This window comes from Lagenorhynchus albirostris, chromosome 13 (assembly GCF_949774975.1).
Source record: "Lagenorhynchus albirostris chromosome 13, mLagAlb1.1, whole genome shotgun sequence".
Lineage (NCBI taxonomy): Eukaryota > Metazoa > Chordata > Mammalia > Artiodactyla > Delphinidae > Lagenorhynchus > Lagenorhynchus albirostris.
In genome coordinates this window covers 27765201-27792727 of record NC_083107.1, presented here as the reverse complement: position 1 = coordinate 27792727, position 27527 = coordinate 27765201, and the positions used below count along the sequence as shown (strand labels likewise).

Below are 27527 nucleotides of genomic sequence, written 5' to 3'. Positions count from 1 at the left end.
AGTAGTGATGGACCCTTCTTCATTTATGATATTAGTAATTTGTGTCTTCTGTCTTTTATTATTGGTCAGCCTAACTCAAAGTTTATCAATTTTATTGATCTTTCTAAAAACCCATGTTTAGTTTCATTGGTTTTCTCCTTTGCTTTTCTGTTTTCAATTATTTCTGCTCTAATTTTTCTTTTCTTTTGATTATTTTGGATTTAATTTGCTCTTCTTTCCCTAGTTTCCTAAGGTAGAAGCTTAGATTACTGATCATGAAATTTCTTCTTTTGGAATTTATGCAGTTAATGCTATAAATTTCCCTATAAGCAGTGCTTTCACTGATGCCACAAGTTTTAGTAAGTTATACTTTATTTTAATTTAGTACTGTTTAATTTCTCTTGAAACTTTTTCTTTGACCCAAGTGTTTTTCTGAAGTGTGCTGGTTAATCTCCAAATATTTGGGGATTTTCTAGCTATCTTTCTGTTATTTATTTCCAGGGTTTAATTCCATTTGGTCTGAGAGCAAGCTTTATATGATTTTTATTCTTTAAAATTTTTTAAGATGTGCTTTAATACCCCAAACATGGTCTGTCTTGGTGAATGTTCTTATGAGCTTGAGAAGAATATGTATTACGCTGTTGTTAGATGAAGTATTCTATAAATGTCAATTCGATCTAGCTGATTGATAGCACCATTCAGTTCAACAATATCTTTACTAATTTTCTGCCTCCTTGATTTGTCAATTACTGATAGAGGGGTTCACTAAGAGATTTTATCAGGAAGAGATGTGGCCTTACATAAAATACCTTTATAGTATCTTTTTAAATACTCATGCATTTTTTCTCACCTGATCTATTACAGTAGTGAATAATTTTAAACAACTTTCTAATACTAATCATCCTTGCATTCTTAACATTACTTTATCCCTGCTTTCTATGCACTTCTGGATTTTGTTTGATATTTTATTATTTATGATTTTTACATCAATATTTGTCTTTAATTGCTCAGGGATTTTATGGTTTCTCTAGTTTTCTTTTTAAACTTAATTTCAGCTACTATATTTTTTTCCATAGTTTTAACACCTTTATTAAATCTAATAACTTTCATAAAGAGCCTGGCACACCTGAGGGAACCATGAGCTTATTAAATATTAGCTAACCTCATTTTATGACCAAATCTCTCTTTTTCTGTTGCTCTAATATTTATTTTATCAATTGCTATTATCTTTTTTAAAACATCTTTATTGGAGTATAGTTGCTTTACAATAGTGTGTTAGTTTCTGCTTTACAACAAAGTGAATCAGCTGTACATATACATATATCCCCATATCTCCTCCCTCTTGCATCTCCCTCCCACCCTCCCTATACCACCCCTCTAGGTGGACACAAAGCTCTGAGCTGATCTCCCTATGCTATGTGTCTGCTTCCCACTAGCTATCTATTTTACATTTGGTAGTGTACATATGTCCGTGCCACTCTCTCACTTCATCCCAGCTTACCCTTCCCCCTCCCCACGTCCTCAAGTCCATTCTCTACGTCTGCGTCTTTATTCCTGTCCAGCCCCTAGGGTCTTCAGAACTTTTTTTTTTTTTTTAAGTTTTGAATCATTGTTATGTTGACTTCACAAAAATTAACTGAGATATTTTTCATTTTTCTCTACGGTATGGAGTAGTTTAAATTATACAGAAATTATCTGTTTCGTGAAAGCCTGAATGAATTCACTGGTAAAATCATGTGAATCTTCCCCAGTTTTAAGAAGTCTTTAACAACTTTTTCATTTTTTTCATAGTTATGTCAATTTTCTTTATCTTCTTTTATTTTTTTAATATTTATTTATTTAGTTGGTTGCACTGGGTCTTAGTTGCAGCATGTGGGCTCCTTAGTTGTGGCTCATGGCTCCTTAGTTGTGGCTCACCGGCTCCTTAGTTGCAGCACACAGGCTCCTTAGTTGTGGCATGCAAACCCTTAGTTGTGGCATGCACCTGGGATCTAGTTCCCTGACCAGGGATTGAACCCGGGCCCCCTGCATTGGGAGTGCCAAGTTTTATCTACTGCACCACCAGGGAGTCCTCTTTATCTCCTTGAATCGCCTTTTTAATCACATATTTTCCTATAGATCATTAAATTTATTAGCACAGAGTTATACAAAGTATTCTCGGTATTTCATTTCCTCTGATTATGAATTTCAAGTAATTGTGATTTATTTATTCCTTCCTTTCTTTTTTCTTGTCTCATTCCTTTCCTGCATTCCATGCTTTTATCATTCCTTCCTTCCTTCTAATTAGGCAAAGTAAATGATTATTTTTAAAATTGCAACACATCCTTACTTGAAGTCTCTCAAAGACTTTAGTAGGATAAAGTCCAAATTATCTATCATTATAAAACAAAGTGCTTCACAATTGATATTTACCTACTTCTCTATGTCATTGCTACCCTTATTCTACACCAGAGAAGTATGATTTTATTTCATTATTTCATCATTTTACATGAAGTTGCCTCACCTAAAAATGTCCCTTACTCCCTCCTCATCCTTTCTCCACCTGGACACTTCCTGCTGGTCCCAAGATACTCCTGCTGGACACCTCCTACTGGGCCTTTTCCAGTAAGTCTTCCCTGAAGGTCTCAGAACTGAGATAAGTACCACTCACCTCTTCTTCTAGACCTGTCAACGTTGATTTCCCTTGGAGCTCAATCCTCACACCTTTTCTCTATCTATATTAAATTCCCAAAAGACAGCCAGCTCCATGGCATAAAATACCATCTTTACACTTATGAATTCTAAATTTTTATGTCCAGCTAAGACTTTATCCTGTCAATTTAATCTCTATGATAAATGACTAATAAATACCTCAAGCTTTATATGTGAAAAATGGAAATCTTGATTCTACTGCCACTCCCCAAAACTTATTTTCTTGCTATTCCCCATCTTAGTTAATCCAGTTTGCTTAGTTTAAGTATCCTGGAATTATCCTTGACTCCATTCTTTCTCTTATTATCTCATACCTAATCTAGCAATAAAACTTGCCATCTCTATCTTCAAAAATATTTCATACCACTTCAAACCCTACCACTGTAGTCCAAGTGACCATTATCTCTTACCTAGACTACTGCAATGACCTTCAAATTGGATTCTCTTCTTCCACTCTTGCTGACCTATAGTATATTTTCCACAAAGCAACTAGGGTTACCCATCATAAATCAGGTTACCACCACCATTTCTAATCTTCTAATGACCTCATATTTCATTTCAAAATAAAATAGAAAGCATTTACTGGGGCCTACAAGTCCAGAAATCATATGACTCCTGACGATCTTGTCTCTTACCACCCGTACCAATGATAAATACTTCACGGCCAGACTGACCCCCTTGCATACTGATCACCTTGAATACACCAATACCTTCTACCATATTGTTACCTCTGACTGGACTGCTTATCTATCAGAAATCCAAGTGATTCAATTTCTTATTTCATTCAGGTCATTTATTTTTCTTCCTAGCTCTTACCACTACCTCACATTATATTAAATTTTTTGTTTCTGTATCATCTATCACCCTCACGAGAATATATGCTGTGTAAAGTCAGGAGACTGGTTTATTGCCTGGTATGTAGCAGATGCTTTATAAAAACTTGGAGAATCAGTGAGAGATTTAATGTATTTATTACATTATTCCAGCATTTTTTGCACAGTTCTTTATAGAACTTACAGTGTCTGTCTTCCCCGTAGATTATAGACTCTAAATCCAAGGACTAAGTATTTTCTCTTCCATATTTTATAGTAGGTACACAAGCAATACTTGTGATGGGGTAAATTAATAAATACCTTCATTCTATTTTGTAAGTGAGGGAATTCTTATAAACAAGGAAAGCTAAGGATACCAGCTTGATTAGGTCACATATGGTAGAAACAAGAAGGAACTCTGCAAGAAAATACCTTGAAGACCTTCTGATTGTTTTTGCCGCTTTTTCAGCATTAAGGTTTCCATCTGCAAGTGAAAGTTTTCTGGAAACAGTAGCTTAGGAAAATACACAATATGTAGCTGTTATAATTGCCATGTTTATACTGAGTTCTGGGTTAGTTGGTCTGAAACAGTCCTGGTAAAAATAAACTTTCAATGTGTTTTAAGCAATCAGTGTTTCCAATAAGCACTGTCAACATGACCTTTAGTGGTCTCCAGAACTTCTCCTTTACTAAGTATTTAACTAGCTGCTCAACCTCTATGGCTTCCTGTCTGCCTTTAATTTTCCCTCAGCAATTTTAATGCTGGAACAACAAAATACACAAGCCACCCTTTGGGAGGATTTCTGACCATAATTTGAAAAGCCCTTGAAATAAGAAAATTGAGATGGATTAGGGGAAGAATAGCAGTACATATTACATATTCCCCATAGGATAAACAAGTATAAATGAACATCATATTCTAACTCTCTAAATCCTATTTCCTATTGAACACTTAATTATAAGCATCTCCCTCATTTTCTTTCCTAGAGAAATTTTGGCTTCCACATGTAGAAATCATGTAGAAATATTTTTGATAAAATTATTACCCATGCTCCATAATAATGCTAATATTAAGAGTACTTATAATTCCTTTAAACTATCTAAGGAAGGTCATCCTGAAATTCTTAAAGCTCTTGTCATATTTTCATACTAATAATTGGGGCCTCTTTATGAAATAAGTCTTTCCCTCAGTAAAATTGTATCAGTATTACTACAAGGAGACATCATTGAAAAGTTTACAAGTAAAGATACCAACATAATATCATGCATAATTAATTCTGTTGTAAGTAATTTTATAGGGAGTTTTAAACAACCCATGGTCACATCATGAATGTGTAACTCATCTAGCAACTAACCTAATCATAAACAGATAAAGAATATCTTGTTGTTACACATCTCACTTTTTCCATTTTTTCAGCTTCACTGAGGTACAATTGAAAACAAAATTATAAGACATTTAAAATACATATTGTGGTGATTTGATATACAAATATATTGTGAAAGGATTTCTTTTCTATCATCTAGTTATTTAACACATTCATCACCTGACATATTTATCTTTTTTTTTTTTCGTAAGAACATTTAAGTTCTATCCTCTTAGCAAATATTATACAATACGGTATTATCAACTATAGAAACCATGTTTTACATTAGATCCTCAGACCTTATTCCTCTTATAGCTGAAAGTCTGTACCCCTTTTACCAACTTCTCTCTTTTGCCAAACCCACTCTCCCAGTTCCTGGCAACCACTTTTCTACTCTCTGTTTCTATGAGTTTGAATTTTTTTAGGATTCAAATGGCAGGATTTCCTCATTTTACATGACTGAATAATATTCATATATACATCTATATACACACATACACACATATATATGGATACATATATGGAGAATATGTATGTAACATTTTCTTTATCCATTTATCTGTTGATGGATACTTAGGTTGTTTCCATATCTTGGCTATTACGATTAATTCTGTAGTGAACATGGAAGTATACATAACTCTTCAAGATAATGATTTCGATTCCTTTTAATACACACTCAGAAGCAGAATTGCCATATCACACAGTAGTTCTATTTTTAATTTCTTGAAGAAGCTCCATACTGTTTTCCATAGTGGTTGTACCAGCTTACATTCCCACCAACAGTGTACAAGTTTCCCTTTCTCCACATCCTTGCCAGTATATGTTATCTCTTGTATTTTTGATGATAGCCATTCTAACATGTGTTTATCTCAGGTATTATCTCACTGCAGTTTTGACTTGCTTTTATTGAAAAGACTATCCTGTCCTCATTGTATATTCTTGGCCTCTTTGTCATAAATTAATTGACAATATATGCATGGATTTAATACTGGGTTCTCCAATCTGTTCCACTGATCTATGTATCTGTCTATATGCCAATACCATACCGTTTTGATTACTATAGCTTTATAATATAATTTGAAATCAGGAAGTGTGATGCTTCTAGCTTTGTTCTTCTCTCTCAAGATTACATTGGCCAGGATCTTTCATATTTTTTTTCTTGAAACAGAAAAAAGAGCAGATCATACCAACAATTTTTATATGTCTTAAAATATAATAAGCAATATGAATCAAATTGGATTTCTTCTGTTAAATCCATTCTCAAGGGAAGGTACCAATAAATAGGCAAAGAGAACAAAATGATCTAAAAAAGGAGATACCATAAACATAAATCATGATTTCAACTCTACCACTTCATATCTATTAACAACTTCTAGATTTCAAAAGGGTGACATAGATTTGTTTCAGAACTAAAATAATCAAACAATAACAAACTCCCAAAGCATACATGTTGGCCATTATGTCAGAATCTACCATTTTAGTTTAAGATATTGCCCTGTTTAATATTTATTTAAAGTTCACATGGCAATATAAATGAGTTTCTTAAGGCTCTTTACTCTCCAGAAACTCATCTACCATCAAGTCTTCTTTTGCTCTGTAAGAGCGTCATTTTTTCATTTAATCCAACACTGCATCAAAACTAGTCCTGTGGCCTTGTAAGATGATTAAAAAATTGCTAACTACAATAGCAAGGGACAGAAATTCCACAATGAAATGTAAAGTTAAAAGAAAAAAAAACTGGACCCAGGACACAGAAAAGAAAGGATAGCTAAATTAAAATTTTTAAATTGCTGTTGATTTCAGCTGCAACCACTCTTTTCTAGACCATATTTAAAAATACTTGCCTGTCAGGTGGTCAACTGAGGAAACAGTCATTTTCATGAATGAAATATAAGGAAGATTTAGTGGACACAGCTGTAGACCATTTTTAGTTTAAACACCCCAAAACACTGAAATTTGTTTTTCTAAGGAAATCATAATCAAATCCTTTTTCTAAGGAAGACCATATATGACTTATGGGAGAAACAAAGTCATGTTAGGTAGAATGCCCCAGCACACCAGAAGCACTTCTACAGTAATGTAGGGCTTTCTCACCTTAAAAGTCGTGGTGCCATACAGTTTGGTGGTGTGGACTGTCTCTGGAAGCACATTAGTGATATTGGTGATGAATTCTTCCAAGTACTTACAGGATTTCTCCAAGTGTGTTGTATTGATAATAATCTGGACAAGCTGGAAAATAACAAGAACATGTAAGAGTAATTTGACTATTCACCCTACGATGAGTGGCTCAGTATGAATCTGATGGTACAACAAAAACAAAAGACATAATGGCAGAGGCCATCTGTATTCTATAAAAAGTTAATGTTAGAGCACAGGCTTAGGTATCACTTCCTCTGTGAAGACTTCCCTGACTTCCCAAAGCAACTTGTATTTCCCCCTAATATAGGGGGAACAATAGGAGCAAGTGTCACTATTTTAAACTTGTCTTCTTCTGTTCAAAATAAAGACTAAACTAAGATCAAAAACTGAGAGTGTTTAGCATAGTACCTGGCAATAAATAATTGCCAAATGCATGAAATAAATGAACTCCAATTAAAAGAACAAGAATGACTGAAATGTCAAGAAGTTTCAAAATTAGGCATGATGAACAAAGGAATGTTGGAACAGGTTGCAGTATATTAACAAACTACATTAGTTTGTGAAAGAAAAAAACATGAGCACTGAAGTCAGAGAAACCAGGGAGCAAATACGTATAAAATTATTGATATTGAGAAAGTTACTTAACTTCTCTAAGCCTCTTTCTTTAACCGTAAAATGTTAATAATAATTTCTAAATCACAGACTTATTATGAAAATTAAATATTCTTTAGTTAATACTATTTTCCTTTTCTTACAGAGTAGATCCTTAAACAAGGCAGTACTGGTAAGATAAAAACTCATCTATAAATTACTTTGAGAGGAGGATAAGGAAGAATACTACTGTCTGTATAGAATTAAAGTCTATAAAGCACTGCACAATTCATTTTCTTAGATTGCCTCCCAGCAACCAGAAGAAGTAAGTTAAGTGGGCATAATTATTACTTCCATTCTACTATAAGAGAAAAAAGAAAAAATGAACTGATTTACTCTAGATCATGTAACATTAAAACTGGGATTCAAATCCAAGTAATCAACCTTCAAGTTATGGAGCTCTTTCAGATTTGACGGAGAAATTAAACCCTTTACAGACAAGCAAAAGTTAAGAGAATTCAGCACCACCAAACCAGCTTTACAACAAATGCTAAAGGAACTTCTCTAGGCAGGAAACAAAAGAGAAGGAAAAGACCTACAAAAACAAACCCCAAACAACTAAGAAAATGATAATAGGAACACACATATTGATAATTACCTTAAATGTAAATGGATTAAATGCTCCAACCAAAAGACATAGACTGGCTGAATGGATACAAAAACAAAACCTATACATATGCTGTCTGCAAGAGACCCACTTCAGACCTAGGGACATATACAGACTGAAAGGGAAGGGATGGAAAAAGATATTCCATGCAAATGGAAATCAAAAGAAGCTGGAGTAGCAATTCTCATATCAAACAAAAGAGACTTTAAAATAAATACTATTACAAGAGACAAAGAAGGACACTACAAAATGATCAAGGTATCAATACAAGAAGAAGATATAACAATTGTAAATATTAATGAACCCAGCGTAGGAGCACCTCAATACATAAGGCAAATGCTAACAGCCATAAAAGGGAAATCAACAGTAACACAGTAATAGCAGGGGGCATTAACACCTCACTGTCACCAATAGACACATCATCCAAAATGAAAATAAATAAGGAAACACAAGCTTTAAATAACATTAAACAAGTTGGACTTAATTGATGCTTATATGACATTCCATCCAAAAACAACAGAATACACTTTTTTCTCAAGTGCTCATGGAACATTCACCAGGATAGGTCATATCTTGGGTCACAAATCAAGCCTTGGTAAATTTAAGAAAATTGAAATCATATCAGGTATCTTTTGCGACCACAGCACTATGAGACTGGATATCAATTACAGGAAAAAATATGTAAAGAATACAAACACAGGGAGGCTAGACAATACACTATTTAATAACCAAGAGATCACTGAAGAAATAAAAGAGGAAATCAAAATATATCTAGAAACAAATGACAATGAAAATACGATGACCCAAAACCTATGGGATGCAGCAAAAGCAGTTCTAAGAGGGAAGTTTATAGCAATACAATCCTAACACAAAAAACAAGAAACATCAGAAATAAACAAGCTAACCTTACACATAAAGCAACTACAGTAAGAAGAACAAAAAAGCTCCAAAAGTTAGAAGAAGGAAAGAAATCATAAAGGTCAGATCAGAAATGAAGTAAAAAGACATGAAGGAAACAACAGCAAAGATCAATAAAACTAAAACCTGGTTCTTTGAGAAGATAAACAAAATTGATAAACCATTAGCCAGCCTCATCAACAAAAAAAGGGAGAAGACTCAAATCAATAGAATTAGAAATGAAAAAGAAGAAGTAACAACTGACACTGCAGAAATACAAAGGATCATGAGAGATTACTGCAAGCAACTATAAGCTAATAAAATGGACAATCTGGAAGAAATGGACAAATTCTTAGAAAAGCACAACATTCTAAGACTGAACAAGGAAGAAATAGAAAATATAAACAGACCAATCATAAGCACTGAAATTGAAACTGTGATGAAAAATCTTACAACAAACAAAAGCCCAGGACCAAATGGCTTCACAGGTGAATTCTACCAAACATTTAGAGAAGAGCTAACACCTATACTTCTCAAATTCTTCCAAAATAGAGCAGAGGGAGGAACACACCAAAACTCATTCTACAGGGCCACCATCACCCTGATACCAAAACCAGACAAAGATGTCACAAAAAAAGAAAATTGCAGGCCAATATCAATGATGAGCATACATGCAAAAATCCTCAACAAAATACTAGGAAACAGAATCCAACAACACATTAAAAGGATCCTACACCATGATCAAGTGGGGTTTATCCCAGGAATTCAAGGATTCTTCAATATACGCAAATTAATTAATGTGATAAAACATATTAACAAACTGAAGAAGAAAAACCATATGATCATCTCAATAGATGCAGAAAAAGCTTTTGACAAAATTCAACACCCATTTATGATAAAAAACTCTCTAGAGAGTGGCATAGAGGGAACCTACCTCAACATAATAAAGACCATATATGACAAGCCCACAGCCAACATCGTTCTGAATGGTGAAAAACTGAAAGCATTTCCTCTAAGAACAGGAACAAGACAAGGTTGCCCACTCTCACCACTCTTATTCAACATAGTTTTGGAAGTTTTAGCCACAGCAATCAGAGAAGAAAAAGAAATAAAAGGAATCTAATTCAGGAAGGAAGTAAAACGTCACTGTTTGCAGATGACATGGTACTATACACAGAGAATCCTAAAGATGCAACCAGAAAACCACTAGAGCTAATGGATGAATTTGGTAGAGTAGCAGGATACAAAATTAATGCACAGAAACCTCTTGCTTTCCTATACACCAATGATGAAAAATCTGAAACAGAAATTAAGGAAACACTGCCATTAACCACTGCAACAAAAAGAATAAAATACCTAGGAATAAACCTACATAAGGAGACAAAAGACCTGCATGCAGAAAAATGTAAAACACTGATGAAAGAAATTAAAGATGATACAAACAGATGGAGAGATATACCATGTTCTTGGCTTGGAAGAATCAACATTGTGAAAATGACTCTACTACCCAAAGCAATCTACAGATTCAGTGCAATCCCTATCAAACTACCAATGGCATTTTTCACAGAACTAGAACAAAAAATTTCACAATTTGTATGGAAACACAAAAGACCCCGAATAGCCAAAGCAATCTTGAGAAAGAAAAATCGTGCTGGAGAAATCAGGCTCCCTGAGTTCAGACTACACTACAAAGCTACAGTAATCAAGACAGTATGGTACTGGCACAAAAACAGAAATATAGATCAATGGAACAGGATAGAAAGTCCAGAGAGAACCCCACGCACATATGGTCATCTTATATTTGATAAAGGAGGCAAGAAGATATAATAGAGAAAATACAGCCTCTTCAGGAAGTGGTGCTGGGAAAACCTGACAGCTACGTATAAAAAAATGAAATTAGAACACTTCCTAACACCATACACAAAAATAAACTCAAAATGGATTAAAGACCTAAATGTAAGGCCAGACACTATAAAACTCTTAGAGGAAAACACAGGAAGAACACTCTTTGACATAAATCACAGCAAGATCTTTTTAGGTCTACCTCCTAGAGAAATGGATATAAAAACAAATAGGACCTAATAAAACTTAAAACCTTTTGTACAGCAACAGAAACCATAAACAAGACGAAAAGACAACCCTCAGAATGGGAGAAAATATTTGCAAACAAAGCAACTGACAAAGGATTAATCTCCAAAATTTACAAGCAGCTCATGCAGCTCAATATCAAAAAAACAAATAACCCAATCCAAAAACGGGCAGAAGACCTAAATAGACATTTCTCTGAAGAAGATATACAGATGGCCAACAAACAGATGAAAGAATACCCAACATCACTAATCATTAGACAAATGCAAATCAAAACTACAATGAGGTATCACCTCACGCCAGTCAGAATAGCCATCATCAAAAAGTCTACAAACAATAAATGCTGGAGAGGGTGTGGAGAAAAGGGAACCCTCTTGCACTGTTGGTGGGAATGTAAATTGATACAGCCACTATGGAGAACAGTATGGAGGTTCCTTAAACAACTAAAAGTAGAACTACCATATGACCAAGCAATCCCACTCCTGGGCATATCCCTGAGAAAACCATAATTCAAAAAGAGTCATGTACCACAATATTCATTGCAGCATTATTTACAATAGCCAGGACATGGAAGCAATTTAAGTGTCCGTCGACAGATGAATGGATAAAGAAGATGTGGAGATATGTACAATGGACTATTACTCAGCCATAAAAAGAAACGATATTGAGTTATTTGTAGTGAGGTGGATGGACCTAGAGTCTGTCATTCAGAGTCAGTAAGTCAGGAAGAGAAAGACAAATATCATATGCTAACACATATATATGGAATCTAAAATTTTTAAAAATTGGTTCTGATGAACCTAGGTGCAGGACGGGAATAAAGTAGCAGATGTAGAGAACAGACTTGAGGACACAGGGAGGGAGAAGGGTAAGCTGGGACGAAGTGAGAGAGTAGTATTTACATATATACACTACCAAATGTAAAATAGACAGCTCTTGGGAAGCAGCTATATAGCACAGGGAGATCAGCTGGGTGTTTTGTGACCACCTAGCAGGGTGGGATAGGGAGGGTGAGAGGGAGACGCAAGAGGGAGGGGATATGGGGATATATGTATACACATAGCTGATTCACTTTGTTTTACAGCAGAAACTAACACAACATTGTAAAGCAGTTATAATCCAATAAAGCTGTTAAAAAAATAGTTTGAATTTAGAGACTTTGAGTTTTGGACACAAATTCTATCACCTATAAAATTACCCAAAACATCAGCTTTTTAACTTTAGAGATAAAAAAACACCTACCAAAATAAGCAATTCCTCACCTTCTTCCTTTCAACATGTTTCTCCTTCAGAGGAGGACAAAGTTTTTAATATTTAAATTTAAAAATTTAAATTGTCTACATTAAATCACTCTTCTTCATGAGTGGGAAGGTGGCTAGTGGCAAGGTTGTCATGATAGGGAAGCCAGAAAAGTAAGAGAGTTAATTTGGGGAACTGAAAATTTTCTATTTTAAAATGAGCATTACCTATAGGGAACACATTCTATCTATCAAAAGAAATCCTAATAATAAGGAGGAATCGTGTCATGTTATAGAAATAAAAAACAGTGGCAGTCAAAGAGAAAATTGTCGTGTTTTGCAGGATATTGGCAGTTAAAAAAAAGATAAAGAGGCAGCTTCACTGGGTACAGTAGTAATTTCCCATGACTTTTTAAAGATCTGTCAACACAAAAGATCACCATGAATTACATCAATTGGCTGTCAGTCACTTTTGAAATGTTTCATTGCTGAGCATAGAATAGACTATTAAAACACTCTAGGATTACAGTAGATACCATGTCATTTTCAAAGGGAATATTGTCTGTTAATGAGGTCTAAGTGATCTCTACTCCTGAATGACAGCTAACCAAAATCCTTAAAACGGCATTTACAAATGTGAAGCCAGATGCTTTGGGGGTAATTTTGAACTTAAGGGTGAAATGAAGCAATTTCAAGTATCAACTTCCATCAGAGTTTGAGCTCCTTTGATATTTTTAGCCCCTACTTCCCCCTCTCTTACAAAAATATATCACTGTAGCCATCCAAACTGTCCTTATTGTTTCAAGGACATGGAACTAACAATGTATTAAGATATTGGTTATATCTTATCTAAAGTGGAGTTCTGTGAAACCTGTCCAGAAGAAAAGAAAACACTATAAAGCAAACAAACACCTCTCACAGCTAAATGATAGAAGTCACTTAGGCTAAAAACCATTAAGAAGCAGAAATTTTTTGTCTCTCCTTCCTAGTATCAGAGAGAATCTAATAAGGAAGGCACAGACTAGACTGTGGAAGTCACTTCTTTTCCAACCCTGCTCCGATTACCACAGCAGAGTCTGAACCATGATCACAGAAGATATTTGTATTTTTGACCAACTCCAGGGAAAAAAAAGGCTTCATCTTCTTCAATAGTTCAAAACTAAGCCCTAAATTCCACAAATTTAGGTGTCCATTCCCAATTATAAATTACTTCTGGGGTATACACATCTACTTGTAATTAGGATCAGTATTATATTGTTTCCCAAAAATCAGAGAATTTAGTACATTGGAGCTCCAAATAGACTAATCCAAACCAAGAAAATGACTCCTCTCCACACCACCAATGCCTCTCAAATGGTGATTTGCAGGAAGATGAAGAACTAAATAACAGCCTTGGTTCTCATTCACAAAAATAAGCTATCCATAAGACTTCAAGGAATTTTATCTCCATTTCACCCCAGCAAGGGTATAAAAAGCTGTGTCAGCTACTCATTTTATACCCTCTCCAAGGCAAATACATAAACTGCTAAAATACTTGGAACTCCTGGTTGCAAATTCAAAGGTCTAGTACAGAGCTCATATTTGAAAAGACTTACGTATAAAATGTTTTAAAATACTAGCAACATCACTGCTGTTAACAATTGGGGATGAAGACAAATGGTATGTGGGAGATATGGTCATCAATCCAGACTATAATAAAAACAAAGGGTGAATACAAATCATTGGTCATTTATTCAGGTCTTCTGGGGCATTATTATAATCATAAAAATATAAGTATTCAAAATGGTGTCACTACCAGGACCTCTAAATTTCTTTAACTTTGCCCTAAGAACCTACCTACCTACTTCTTTTTTTTTCTTTCTTCTCTCTTTCATTAATTAATAACTCTTATGTGCCATGGAACTGGGATAGAGCTGTCCACAGTTATACACAAGACAAAGTCCCTGGCTTCATGGATATTACAGTAAACACATACACATCTAAACATATAGTATGATGGCAGGTGGTAATAAACACTGGAAATAGAAGGGAGGATAAAGAGTTACATGGGGATGTTAGATGTGAGCTATTTTGAGATAGGGTGGTCAAGGAGGACTCCTTAAGGAAATAACATTTGAGTAGGGACTTAAGTGAAGGTATTCTGCTATCATCTGTAATAAATTAATTCTTTTAAATCTAATTTATATTTTAAGACTTTCTATCAATATATTCTTCACAAAGAACCAGAGTATCCTTTGATTCATTGTAAACCTTCCAAATTTAACTAATTCTCTGATATTCTGAGATTAATAAACTAGTGGTTTATTTCCTTTCTCTCCATGATATCATTTTCAAATTAGTCTGGTGAAAAAGCAAAGGTTTAGAAAAAAAGAAATCTTATTTTAAAACTTACTTCAAATCTTTTTTTTTTAAATTATAGTTGATATACAATGTTGTATTAGTTTCAGGTGTACAGCAAAGTGATTAAGTTATATATACTTATATATATATTTTCAGATTCTTTTCCCATATATTGATAGGTTATTACAGAGTATTGAGTAGAGTTCCCTGTGCTATATAGCAGGTCCTTGTTGATTATCTATTCTTTATATAGTAGTGTGTATACGTTAACCCCAATCTCCTAATTTATCCCTCCCCCTCAACTTTCCCCTCTGGTAACCATAAGTTTCTAAGTCTGTGAGTCTGTTTCTATTTTGTAAGTAAGTTCATTTGATTCATTTTTTAGATTCCACATATAAGTGATATCATATGATATTTGCCTTTGTCTGACTTCCTTCACATAGTAGGATAATCACTAGGTCCATCCTTGTTGCTGCAAATGGCATGATTTCATTCTTTTTATGGCTGAGTAATATCCCATTGTATAAATATACCACATCTTCTTTATCCATTCATCTGTTGATGGACATCTAGTTTGCTTCCATGTCTGGGCTATTGTAAATAGTGCTGCTATAAACACTGGGGTGCACGTATCTTTTCAAAGTATGGTTTTCTCTGGATGTATGTCCAGGAGTAGGATTGCAGGATCATATGGTAGCTCTATTTTTAGTTTTTTAAGGAACCTCCATACTGTTCTCCATAGTGCTGTACCAATTTATATTCCCACCAATGGTGTAGGAGGGTTCCTTTTTCTCCACATTCTCTCCAGCATTGATTAATTGTAGACTTTTTGATCTTATTTTTTTTTGCGGTACGCGGGCCTCTCACTGTTGTGGCCTCTCCCATTGCGGAACACAGGCTCCGGATGCGCAGGCCCAGTGGCCATGGCTCACGAGCCCAGCTGCTCCGCAGCATGTGGGATCCTCCCGGACCGGGGCACGAACCCGTGTCCCTTGCATCGGCAGGCGGACTCTCAACCACTGCGCCACCAGGGAAGCCCATAAATATCATTTTTATGCTCCCAACTTTTTATCTCCCAGCCGAACTGCCTTCTCAAACTCTAAACTCATATATACAACTGTTAACTCAGTATCTCAAACTGTATGTCTAATAAACACTACAAATTGAATATGTCCAAAACCAAATTCCCAATCTTCCTCCACCCCAAATTTAGCTCTAATTGAAGATTTTGCCATCATAGCACATGGTATATGCAGCCTTCTAGTTGATCAGATAAAAAAAATTGGGGGGTTATCTTCAATTCCTCACTTTCTTGCTTCCTTTACTTTTAACCATCAGGAAACTATGCTGGCTCTACAGTCCAAATAGGACCACTTGTCACCACCTCTATCACCCAAGTTTCCATCAAGTCTTGCTGGATTACTGTCATAGCTTCCTAACTGGTCTCCCTGCTTATACCCTACAGTTTATTCTCAATACCTCAGTCAATGTGATCCTTTTTGAATATGTCAGATGATGCCACTAATCAAATGCTGCCATGGCTCCCACTTCATACAAAATAAAAGCCAAACTCTTTATAATGGCCTACCATGAACCCCTGGTACCTCTCTGATCTAATCTACTGTTTCTCTTCCCCTTACTCACTCAATTCCAGCTACCCCAGCTTCCTTATTATTCCCTAAACTTGCCAATAACTTAACTACCTTCAGACCTTTGCTCTAGTTCTAACTTCTGTCAAAAATGCTCTTTTCCCTTCAATAATAACTTACTGTCAAGATGTTGCTCTTTTTAATAAGACCAACCTTGAACCTCCATCAGATTCCTGATTTCCTTAACCCAGGTTCTTTCTCTTTCTCCACAGCATTCACGACCTTTTATCATACTAGATGATTTACTTATTTATTTTCTGTACCATTTATTACTTGTTTTCTGCCACTAGAATATAAGCAAGAATCTCTTTTGTTGACGTTCTTGTTGTTTACTTATTTATTCTTAAGATTTAGATCAGTACCTGTCACATAGTAGGCACTCAATAAATATTGTAAAGTTAATTAACAGGACACCTTGTTCTAATCTTCTGACTTCTCTTATTTGAAAAACTCCATTTCTATACTAGCCCTAACAACCACTGTTTACCTGCCCAGATCTCTTTCTTAGTAATAGGCAATATGCACTGAGTATTTACTGTGAACCAGGCACTATTCTAAGCACTTTACATGTTCATTTAATCTTCACAGCAATCCTATGAAATACATGCTAATATTGTCCCCATTTTACACATAAAGCCAAGCAATCTGCCCAAGAACACATTTATTAAGGGGAGAACCAGAACTGGAACCTGGGCAGTCTGCTTTAGAACATATACTCTTGACTGACCTTCTTCTCACAGACTTGGAAGAAGCAGCCCTAGGAAAACAGCTGTGTCTGTTGACTGAACTAGAGATCATCACTTAGGGTCTGAGAATACAAGGCATTCAAGTTACAGTAAGTGGTAGAACTGAAAGGTAATGTAGAGTTGGCTTAACATGGGGAAGTAAAGAAGCCATGAGAAAAGCATGAAAGCCAGTATATAGAGAGAAAGAGATAAAAGAATAGAGCATATGGACAGAAAAAATAAGAGATAAGATACCATATAACCTCAAATCAAGACAGGCAGAAAGACATTAGCTTATACAAACTTTTAAATACTAAAAGAATTGTTTATCTGGTAACCAGAAATAGGATTCTGTGAGTTTTGAGTGCTTATAATACTTTTATCATTTGAGTGGATATCTGCTCCCTGTTACAAAATCACCTCTAACTAGAACAATTTCGATGTTACTATGGACCTCCTGTAAAAATCTCTATCTTTGTTATGACAGAATAATTAAATCAATATGGAAAGTAGTACACTATAGTAAAAGTGAGTAAGTTTGGGGAAAAAAATAACCTGAACTTAGGTCTCATTTCTATCATTTTGCTAGCTTGGGCGTTCTCCTTGAACTTTAATTACACCTTCTATAAAATGGAAATAATAACACATGCCCAGCCTGCTTCAAATGTTATTGTAATAAATACAGTGATTATCTGTGAATGGACACTGAAGAATATAAATTGTTCCACAAACACTGCCCATTACTGATGATGATTCCAGATGTGAAATCACTTTAGTTACCTATAAAGAAGGATATAATGTCCTCCCTTTCATAAAAGGTGAATAATAGAGTTAGTCAAAGATTTACTGGTTGGTGATGAAAAAAATCACTGGTTTTGTACGTGTCTATACAGGTACACACCACCATCATAGCCAAAATAAATAAACTTGTGTGGATGTTCCTTCATTCATATGTAAAGATTTTGATAACAAAAGTATTTTTGCCGAAACAGATCCAATGACTTAGGAATAACATTTAGCATTCACTGAAATTATGTCAAGAACTATGATACAGTACTTCTTGATAAGCTCCTACTGCTTCTTCCTATTGTTACTTGATCTGTGCAGTGCCTTTGAAATGGACAATGGAGTCAGGGAAACTGAAGAACTGAGGAGTTAGGTCTTCTTTTAAGATGCTACAGTAAATCAATGGCATAGTCACATCTAAATTCCAGAGTCTTCTGTGTCCAAAGCTGTTTCTATCACACCATGTTCCTGCTATGCTACTTGTTTAAAACAGATTTATTTTTGTACACCTGAAACTAACACAATATTGTAAATCAACTATACTTAAATAAAAATAAATTAATTAAATAAAATGGCTTTTAAGAGATTGATAAATCAAATGGCCTAAGAAGAATTATATCAAGAGTTTTAATGTAGAGGTAGTTCACAAAATAAATTTTCTGTCCTACTTGGGATTCAGAAAAGGAGAACAGAATAATCTACAAAAGCATAAGAACCTCCAAATTTTCAATCCAACTTTGCTTTTCTGTAGCATTCCTGATTACAAAAGAAGTTAGCCTATTCTCAGACACATAATGGCAATGCTTAATATTTCTATACCAGGCAAGAGAAACGAAGCTCTGCAAAATGAGGGGATAATAATAATAATAATGTGTCATAATAATACACATAATAATGTCGAATGTGACTTTAAATTATAAAAAAAAAGTTGGTTATAAGTAGAATTCAATCACTGCCAATGTCCCATATTATAATACAGTTTTTAACAGTGTTTTTAAATCTTAACACAGGAAAAGAAACAATCATTCCAAAATCAGAAATAGATGTTCACCTGTCTTCCAGCTGTACTCATCTATGGGTCAGTATCGTTAACCACTTACTGACGTTCATCCTTGATAACGTATATCTGAAAATGTCAATTTTTCCTAGACCAACTGACTTTGAAACTATACCACCTCTAAAAACAGATGACCAACAGCCCTTCCCTTCACCTGTGAAGAAAAGTCCTCCAAGCTCTCTCACACTTGGCACTCTAATTTCCATAAAATGAGAGGTTGAGGCTCCCATACAAACCTGGGTTTCTAAGAGAAGAGAAACGTCGCATCTTTCTAAGTTTTAGGACTTAAGCCAATACGTCAAATCTTCAGTTTGCCAAGATACTGTTCTCAACCTATGTACAATAACTCTCCACCCTTTGTGAGATTGTGTAAGCTTCCACAGAAATGTAATGACTGCCTTTCTCTCACATTTCCTCAATCCCAAATCCCCAGACTTACATGCTAATAAAGAGTAATTTACCACTCATACATGTGATGTATCTCAAAAGCAAAATCTAACGCTAACCAGTGACTATGAATGCCAATATCCCTGGCATCAATGACTTACGTAGGCAAAATGTGATTTCATGCTGTATGTTGTATTTGAACTGCCATTATTTTAAATAGGACACTGATGTTGACTCTATTCTCCAACTAACAATTTTTTTATATAATCAATGGCAAATAATACAAATTTAACCCAACAACCTCAGAAAAGAGAACCAGTTAAACTAGAGAAGACAATGAGAGAGAGAAAAAAAGTGACTTTTCCAAAAAATAATGGATTTCTCCAAGGCACTGAATGAAAAACACAAGGAATTTATTTTGCACTTTCACCGTGAGTCCATCAGAAAGAACATGACAGAGCACATAGAAAATTATAATTAATTCACACACAAGCCCCAGAGCTTAGGACATCTGTTCACAAATTGCCTTGCTGCCTCCAATAAGAGCAGCTTTACCTCAGTAAGTCCAATATTCTTCCTTTTAATGACATTCTGCAGAGAGCTGCTCAGAGTCCTAGTTAGCAACAGGTTTGTAGATTTACGAATCATGTCATCAACTTCAGTTGAACTGAAAAGGAAATGTCAAGAGTCAATCATACCAGGTAGGAAAATTATTTTGCAAACAAACAATGTGCCAGTGGTACTCATGGTAATAATAATAAAGATAATAATAATAATGGCAACAAGAAATAACATTTATTGTACATCAGAAATTAGATTCCAAGTATTTTAATGTATCAAAATTCATTTAACCTTCATAATAACCATATGAATTAGTTTTAGTATTATCTCTACAGATGAGGAAATGAAGGTAAAGAGAAGTTAAGTAACTTGCTGAAGGTCACACAGTGAGTAGATAGCAAAAAAGGATTTTAATACAGGCAGTGTAGCTCTAAAGGCTACAGTATTTAAATATTATGCTATACTGCATCTCAGGACAGAGTTCTCTAACATGATTCTGCATTCTGAAACCATTATTTCTCCCATACATTCAAGTTCCTTCGCAGTTAATATTTATAATTTTTCAACCTGATCTCTTTGTAGACTTTCTGCACAATTAGCTGATAAAGTCCCTAAAAAAAAAAAATCTCTGCTCCTATGTCATCATCTTTCATATGATGTCTATTTACCTCTCATTCCAAAATGGATGTTTCAAGCCAACAGTTACTTTTTTTGGACTTTTAAAAAAGTGATTTACAAGATTTTATAATTTTCAGGTGTACAACATAATGAATCAAAAAATTTAAAGATTATACTCCATTTAAAGTTATAAAATATGGGCGATATTCCCTGTACTATATAATATATCCTTGTAACTTATTTGTTTTATACATAGTAGTTTGTACTTCTTAATCCTCTACCTCTATCTTGCCCCTCCTCTCTCCCCTCTCCTCACTGGTAACCACTGACTTTGAAACTAAACCAGTAGTTTAATTCTGCATAAATGTTTTATAACCCTTACTATTCCAAAAATGATCGATAATGACATTTTCTATTCAGTAAAGGAAACTAAACGTAAAAAAAATGATTCCAAAGCTATCTTTATATGCAAAGTTGAAAAAAGAAAACAACAATCTTGCAACCAACAAATGAAATTCTAGACCTATACATCCTTCATAAGTCCCTGAAAGCATCACCCAAGATGGTTTCTATAAAAGATATCCTTTTGAGACAAATATTTCTTCAATAATAAAGTTAGTATTGTAATGATACTTCTTTATCAAGAAATAAATGTAAAGATTTGTGAGCAGTTCTTTTTCAATAATTTATTGCTTGTGAACAATGGTCACAAATTTTATCTCATTGATTTTTTTCTACAGAATAAAATCAGAGGCTTAGTATAGTTCAATTAAAAATCTTAAAATACTAAATATACAGGCTAGCTACATTGTCATGCTATGTGGAGACAAAAATATTAGAAATAAATAAGACTACAGAATGCAAGGAATTCAGTTAGAAAATTCAGTTAGAAAAAACGATACCTCAAAATATTTTTACAGGGTCCATGTAAAGATATATTTAATTGAACAATAACCTCTGGCCTATTGCTACCCTTTCAAAAACTATTACTGAATTTAAAACTTCATTCCAAAAATATATAAGGTGCTGGGCATTGTGTTGATGGAATATTGAAATTACAGTGGTGAAGAAATAGTCATGGTTCCTACATTCATATGTTAAACTCATAATTATATATCAATTGTAATATGAGTTATGAATAAGTACAGGTTGCTATAAAAGTGATTAACACAGGTGTCCAAAATAATCTGGTGCCCCTGATATTAATCACTCTCCTGGCATCTCTACTTATTACTTATTTCTATTATGCTTTACGAAGATCTAGTAGAAGTTCCATTCTTGGATATGATGTAGAAGATTGAGAAAAACTGTCACTACCTTCAAAAGCACAAGAAAGCTAGATCTAAGCTAAAAGCTGTACATTCCTTTAATGTTAATGAAGTATAATGAACACAAAAAATGTATAACTGAATTAAATTGCATACTGGGATAAAGCCCTTGAAAGATAAGCAAAGAGTAGCAGCTACTTTCATATCTAAGGCCAATTGCCTAATCTGGGTACACATAGATGAAGGAGTGAAATACTCATAGGCTGAGAGACTTTGGTGGGACAAAAAAAAAATCATCCAACCCCTTAACAGTGTGGGCTGCTATTACAGACTGGAATCTTGGAAGAGCCCCCAAACAAAAATAATAGGAGAGAGTTGCACAACAACTCTCGCCTATAAGAATTCTGTTCCATAAGAAATGGTAGGGGTAGTGCTAGAAATCAGAGAGAAGTCTTGCAAATTTTGAAAGGGATTTAGATTCCAAGGGACTTGCAAATTTTGCAATTTTTGAAAGGGATTTAGATTCCAAATTTTGAAAGGGATTTAGATTCTACTCGAATTCAATCCAAAGGAGAGTAAAAACTAACTAAAGCTGAAACCCAGCCCAACTCAAATCCTGTTAAAATAAAAGATAAGCCCCTGGATAAAAGCTTTGGAATTTCAGAGTCTTAAAGACAAAAAGACTTCTACCATAGCATTTGTAGAATTGAAATCAGAAGTAATTTGAAACTAATAAAAACTGAGACTCACATTCAGTTCACTCAAGTAATGATGAAATCTGAATGATACATGAAATAGCTAGGAATTGCAGAAGAGGAAGAAATGAGAAAAGAGACATATATAAGGATAAATTGGCAACATCATCTCCAAACCTAATAAAAGATCTCAATCCACAGATCTCAGAAGTTTAACAAAACCCCAACACAATTAATGCAAATAAAACCTCACACAGGAAAATCACAGTTAAATTGCAAAATGCAAAGACAAAGAGGAAACCTTAAAGGCAACCAGAGAAGAAAGGCAATACAGTTAGAGGAACAATAAGAATAATGGCTTATTTCTCTTCAGAAACAATGAAAGCAAACAGAGGAATAACATCTTTAAAGTGTGGGGAAAGGGAGGACTGCCAGCCTAGAATTCTACATCTTAAAAAATATATTTTTGAAAACAGATGAAAAAATATTTTACACAAACAAAAGCTAAGAAAATCTAAACCAGGAGATATACACTAAAAGAAGAGCTAGAAGAAATTTTTCACACTGAAGGAAAATGATACCAAAGGGTAACACAGATCTGTAAGAAAGAAGGACAAGGCTTGGAAATAGCAAATATGAGGATAAATATAATGAACTACTTTTCTTTCTTGAATTTTAAAATACTATCAAATGTTCAAACACAAACAATAACATATTTTAGTGTTTAAAAACAAGTGTATAAGTAAGTATATGCCAACAATATCAGAAAAGGAAGTGAAAAGATAAATTATACTATACTGCTGTAAGATTCTTAAATTACATGTAACTGTGATAAGTTAAGGATACACACTATAATTCCCAGAGCAAACACACAAACAGATAATAAATAAAACTAAAAGTTATACTCCAGTAAGCCAATACGGAAACTAAGTCATAATACTAATAAAACTTAATCGAGAAGCAGGAAGGAAAAAAGGAAAAAAAGGAGCAAAAAAAAAATGAATGGAACAAATAGAAAAACAACAGCAAGATGAAAGGCTTAAATCCAAACAAATCACTAAATATATTAATGTAATGGAATAAACATTCCAATTAGGCAGAATGAATAAAAAACCAATACCAAACTACTTGTTGATTCAAAATGACACACATTTAAATACAAGGAACATGTCTAGATCTTACTGTCAAGATGCCATTCAGCACTAAAAAGAACTGAGCTCCTTGAAAAAATGAATAATATCATGGTTAAGTTAGGAAATGTCCCCAAAGTGATAAGAACACATCAACAAGGCACAGGAGCCAGCTTGAAGTGGCTCACACTAGCTACATCTGGGACAATTTGAGTATCAAAATGAATAAGGTCATTAAAGGAATAACCCAACTGAATGAAGTAAGAATCCATGACTCTGATATGATAATAGGAAATGATAGGTAGGTAGGTAGCTAGCTAGCTAGCTATATAGATAGATAATGGGGAAGGACTCCTTAATATGGAATGCCAAGTAATACATATAAAAGGAATAAAAAAAAATAAATTAGTTAAAATCATGTATTAATGATTATTAGAGAAAAAAACTGATTTCAGGCAAGAATCACTAATGAATACTATAAGAGGGAAAGAAGTGAAGGACATCTGGTAACTAACAAAATAAATACATGGTCTCAACGTATTTCAAAACAAACAGTACTTATTACAAAAAGAAAAATTATAACTATATGGAGAAAACAGACAACATCTTAAATAGTTAATCAAAATTAACAGAAACCATAAGAGATTAAAATACTACACACACACACACACACACACACACACACATACATACAGAGAGACAGACAAAGAGAGAGAGAGGAAGTAATAAAGCAAACATGGCAAAAAGTCAAAAATTGGAGAATTTCAGTTCATCACAACATTTTCAAAATTCTTCCTTAATGTTGAAATTATTTGAAAATAACATGATAAAAAAAGAAGAAAATGTTATAAGTAATAGAACAGACAAACGTATACCATAAAAGAAAGTAATGGTTATATTAATATTAGGCAAAGAAGACAATGATTATTTTAATTTTTAACACAGATAAAGAGGGACATTTCACAAAATTAAAAGGATGAATACAATAAGAAGATATAACAATCAAACTGTGTATGAACTTAAAAAGATATATTCAAAATAAATGAAGCAAACTTGAGAGATCACACAAAAAAATAGACAAATCTACAATCATAGCTGGATAGTTTAACACTCCTCAGTAATTGACAGAAAAAGTAGACCTAAAAAGCGAAGGATACAGAAAATTTGTACAATACTATTAATAAACTTAGTCTGTCATTTAGAGAATACAACACTCAACAACTACAGAATACACATTCTATTCAAGTGGCCATGGAACACTGTTGTAATTGGATTTAAATTTACCACCTTGATGGTTGATTTCTGTTTGTTCCACCTGTTCTATATCCCATTTAACTCTTGTTGACTGTTTTTAGATTGAGTGTTCTTTTTATGATTCCTTTTTATCCTCATTATTGGCTTATTACTTTCACCTGCTTCATGTTTTTTTGACCCTTTTTTTCAGTGGTTGCTATACGTTATACTATATATAGAGAGAGAATACAAGAGAATATATTTTCAAATAATATACCAGTTCATGTATAATGTAAAAACCTTAAACAGTAAATCAAATTCCTCTCTCATATCATTTGTCCTATTATTACCATACATTTACTTTTACATTTACTTTTCCTTTACTAGACACTGTTACTATTTTTCCTTTACACAAGCAATTTTCTTTAAGAGCAATTAAAAATAAAGGCATGACATTAGAAATGACAGAACAGGAAGTCCTGCACATATATCCCTTCTCAGCAACAATAATTGGGCAGCCAAGCAGAGACAAAAGTACTCTCGTGGAACTCTGGATTCAGGAAAGAGGACTGTAAAATCTGGCAGAGCCCAGGACTAAGGAGGGTTGCTTTCAGAAGGCAAGCCCAAACTCAAGCAGGTGGCATACTTGCTAACCATAGTCCTAGCTACAGACACAGGAACCGACTCTGGCCCCTGACCACCTATGGACACAGCCTGTTTGGCCTTTCCATCATCACCATTTGCCAAAGGATGCGGTAACAGGCATCCAGGGTAACAGGGTAATAGGCCCACCAAACTCAGTTCTACCTGTAAACACTGAATTGTTCCATGACCCAACTCCAGACGCTATTAGCTGCCAACCCTGCCTGCATATGACTGGGTAGAGACATGCCTGCCCATGAACCTAGGCAAGTTCTCCAACCTCAGTCTGATTGCAAATACTAAACAAATCCCTGTAACTTGACCCCATGTTCACATAGCCACAAACCAGGAGTACTCCAGTCCACTCAGGGACCTGTCGGGCCACATACCCTTCCATGCACCTGGAGGTAGGGCCGCCAACCTCAAATCTGACCATAGATGTTGAAGTGCCCCATGACCTCACCCCAGCCCCTTGTAGCCATGGATGGGAGGCAGTCCTGCCTGCCCAGGAATCCAGCAGGAGACACGCTCATATGTGCCCCTAGAGATAGGCCCACTGACCTCAGTCTCACTGTGGATCTTGAAGTGTCTCTGGAATCTGGCACCAGCCACTCCCAACTATGGTCCAAGAGAAACCCTATTTGCCCAAAGACGCACCACAAGGAATCCCCATAAGCACCCCCAGATGAATCCCTCAATGCAATTACACAGCTGCAATCTATCAGTCATTCTAATTGTGAAACCTGAAGTGGTCCTGTGTTTTGACTCCAGACCCTTTCAGACATGGTATAGGAATAGTCCTTCAACCCAGGGACCTGGAGGGAGACACATAACTCCATGCCCCCAAAGACAAGCACAAAGGCGGAGCCATCAACACAAAGCTACATGGATCACAAAGACTTGACAAACCACCTGACACCACCAAACAAACCAAATAATGTTTGTAGTAATAATAATGTTTCTAGTAATGAATAATAATAATAATAATAATGTTTAACAATAATGTTAGTAGTATTCTAACATTAGTAGTACTACTAATAGTAGTACTAACATAGTAGTACTACTAACTAGTAGTAGTTAGTAGTTAGTAGTATTAAAGTTAGTTAGTATAGTAATGTATTCATAATAATGAATAATAATAATGTTTCTAGTAATGAATCCCAAAGAAACAGAGACATACAAACTGTTAGTATTCTAACATTAGTAGAACTACTAATAGTAGTACTAACATAGTAGTACTACTAACTAGTAGTAGTTAGTAGTTAGTAGTATTAAAGTTAGTTAGTATAGTAATGTATTCATAATAATGAATAATAATGTTTCTAGTAATGAATCCCAAAGAAACAGAGACATACAAACTGTCTAACAAAGAATTTGAAATATCATCTTAAGCTCAATAATATGCAAGAAAACACAGAAAGACAAGAAAATTAAATCTGGAACACTATGCACAAACAAAAAGAGAAGGTTAATAAAGATATAGAAACCATAAAAGAGAACCAAACTGAAATCCTGGAGCTGAAGTATACAATGATAGAACTGAAAAATTCAGCAGAGAGCTTCAAGAGAAGACTAAGTCATACAGAAGAAAGAATCAGGGAATTAGAAGACAGGCCATTTGATATCAGAAAGAGGAGCAAAGAGAAAACATAAATAAAGAAAGCATAGGGACCTATTGATTACCATTAAAAAACCAAATATACACATTATGGGAATCCCAGAAAAAGAAGAAAGAAAAAGAGAAAGATTACTTAACGAAATTATAGCTGGGAGAGACCTTCAAGATGGTGGGGGAGTAAGGCGCGGAAATCACCTTCCTCCCCACAAATACATCAGAAATACATCTACATGTGGAATAACTCATACAGAACACCTACTGAATGCTTGCAGAAGACCTCAGACAGCCCAAAAGGCAAGAAACTCCCCACGTACCTGGGTAGGGCAAAAGAAAAAAAGAAAAAACAGAGACA

The 27527-nt window shown here is 34.6% G+C and overlaps 1 protein-coding gene across 1 annotated transcript in view; it reads right to left on the bottom strand.

The window, feature by feature from the left end:
- The window catches only part of EXOC6B (exocyst complex component 6B), a 712247-nt gene that overhangs the window by 281805 nt on the left and 402915 nt on the right, over positions 1-27527 (bottom strand). Inside the window, exons 16-17 of the mRNA XM_060169979.1 lie at positions 19966-20077; positions 6941-7075 (exon numbers count right to left, since the gene is read on the bottom strand). Of these exons, the coding sequence (XP_060025962.1) occupies positions 6941-7075; positions 19966-20077 (247 nt within the window). The remainder of the gene's footprint in view (positions 1-6940; positions 7076-19965; positions 20078-27527) is intronic.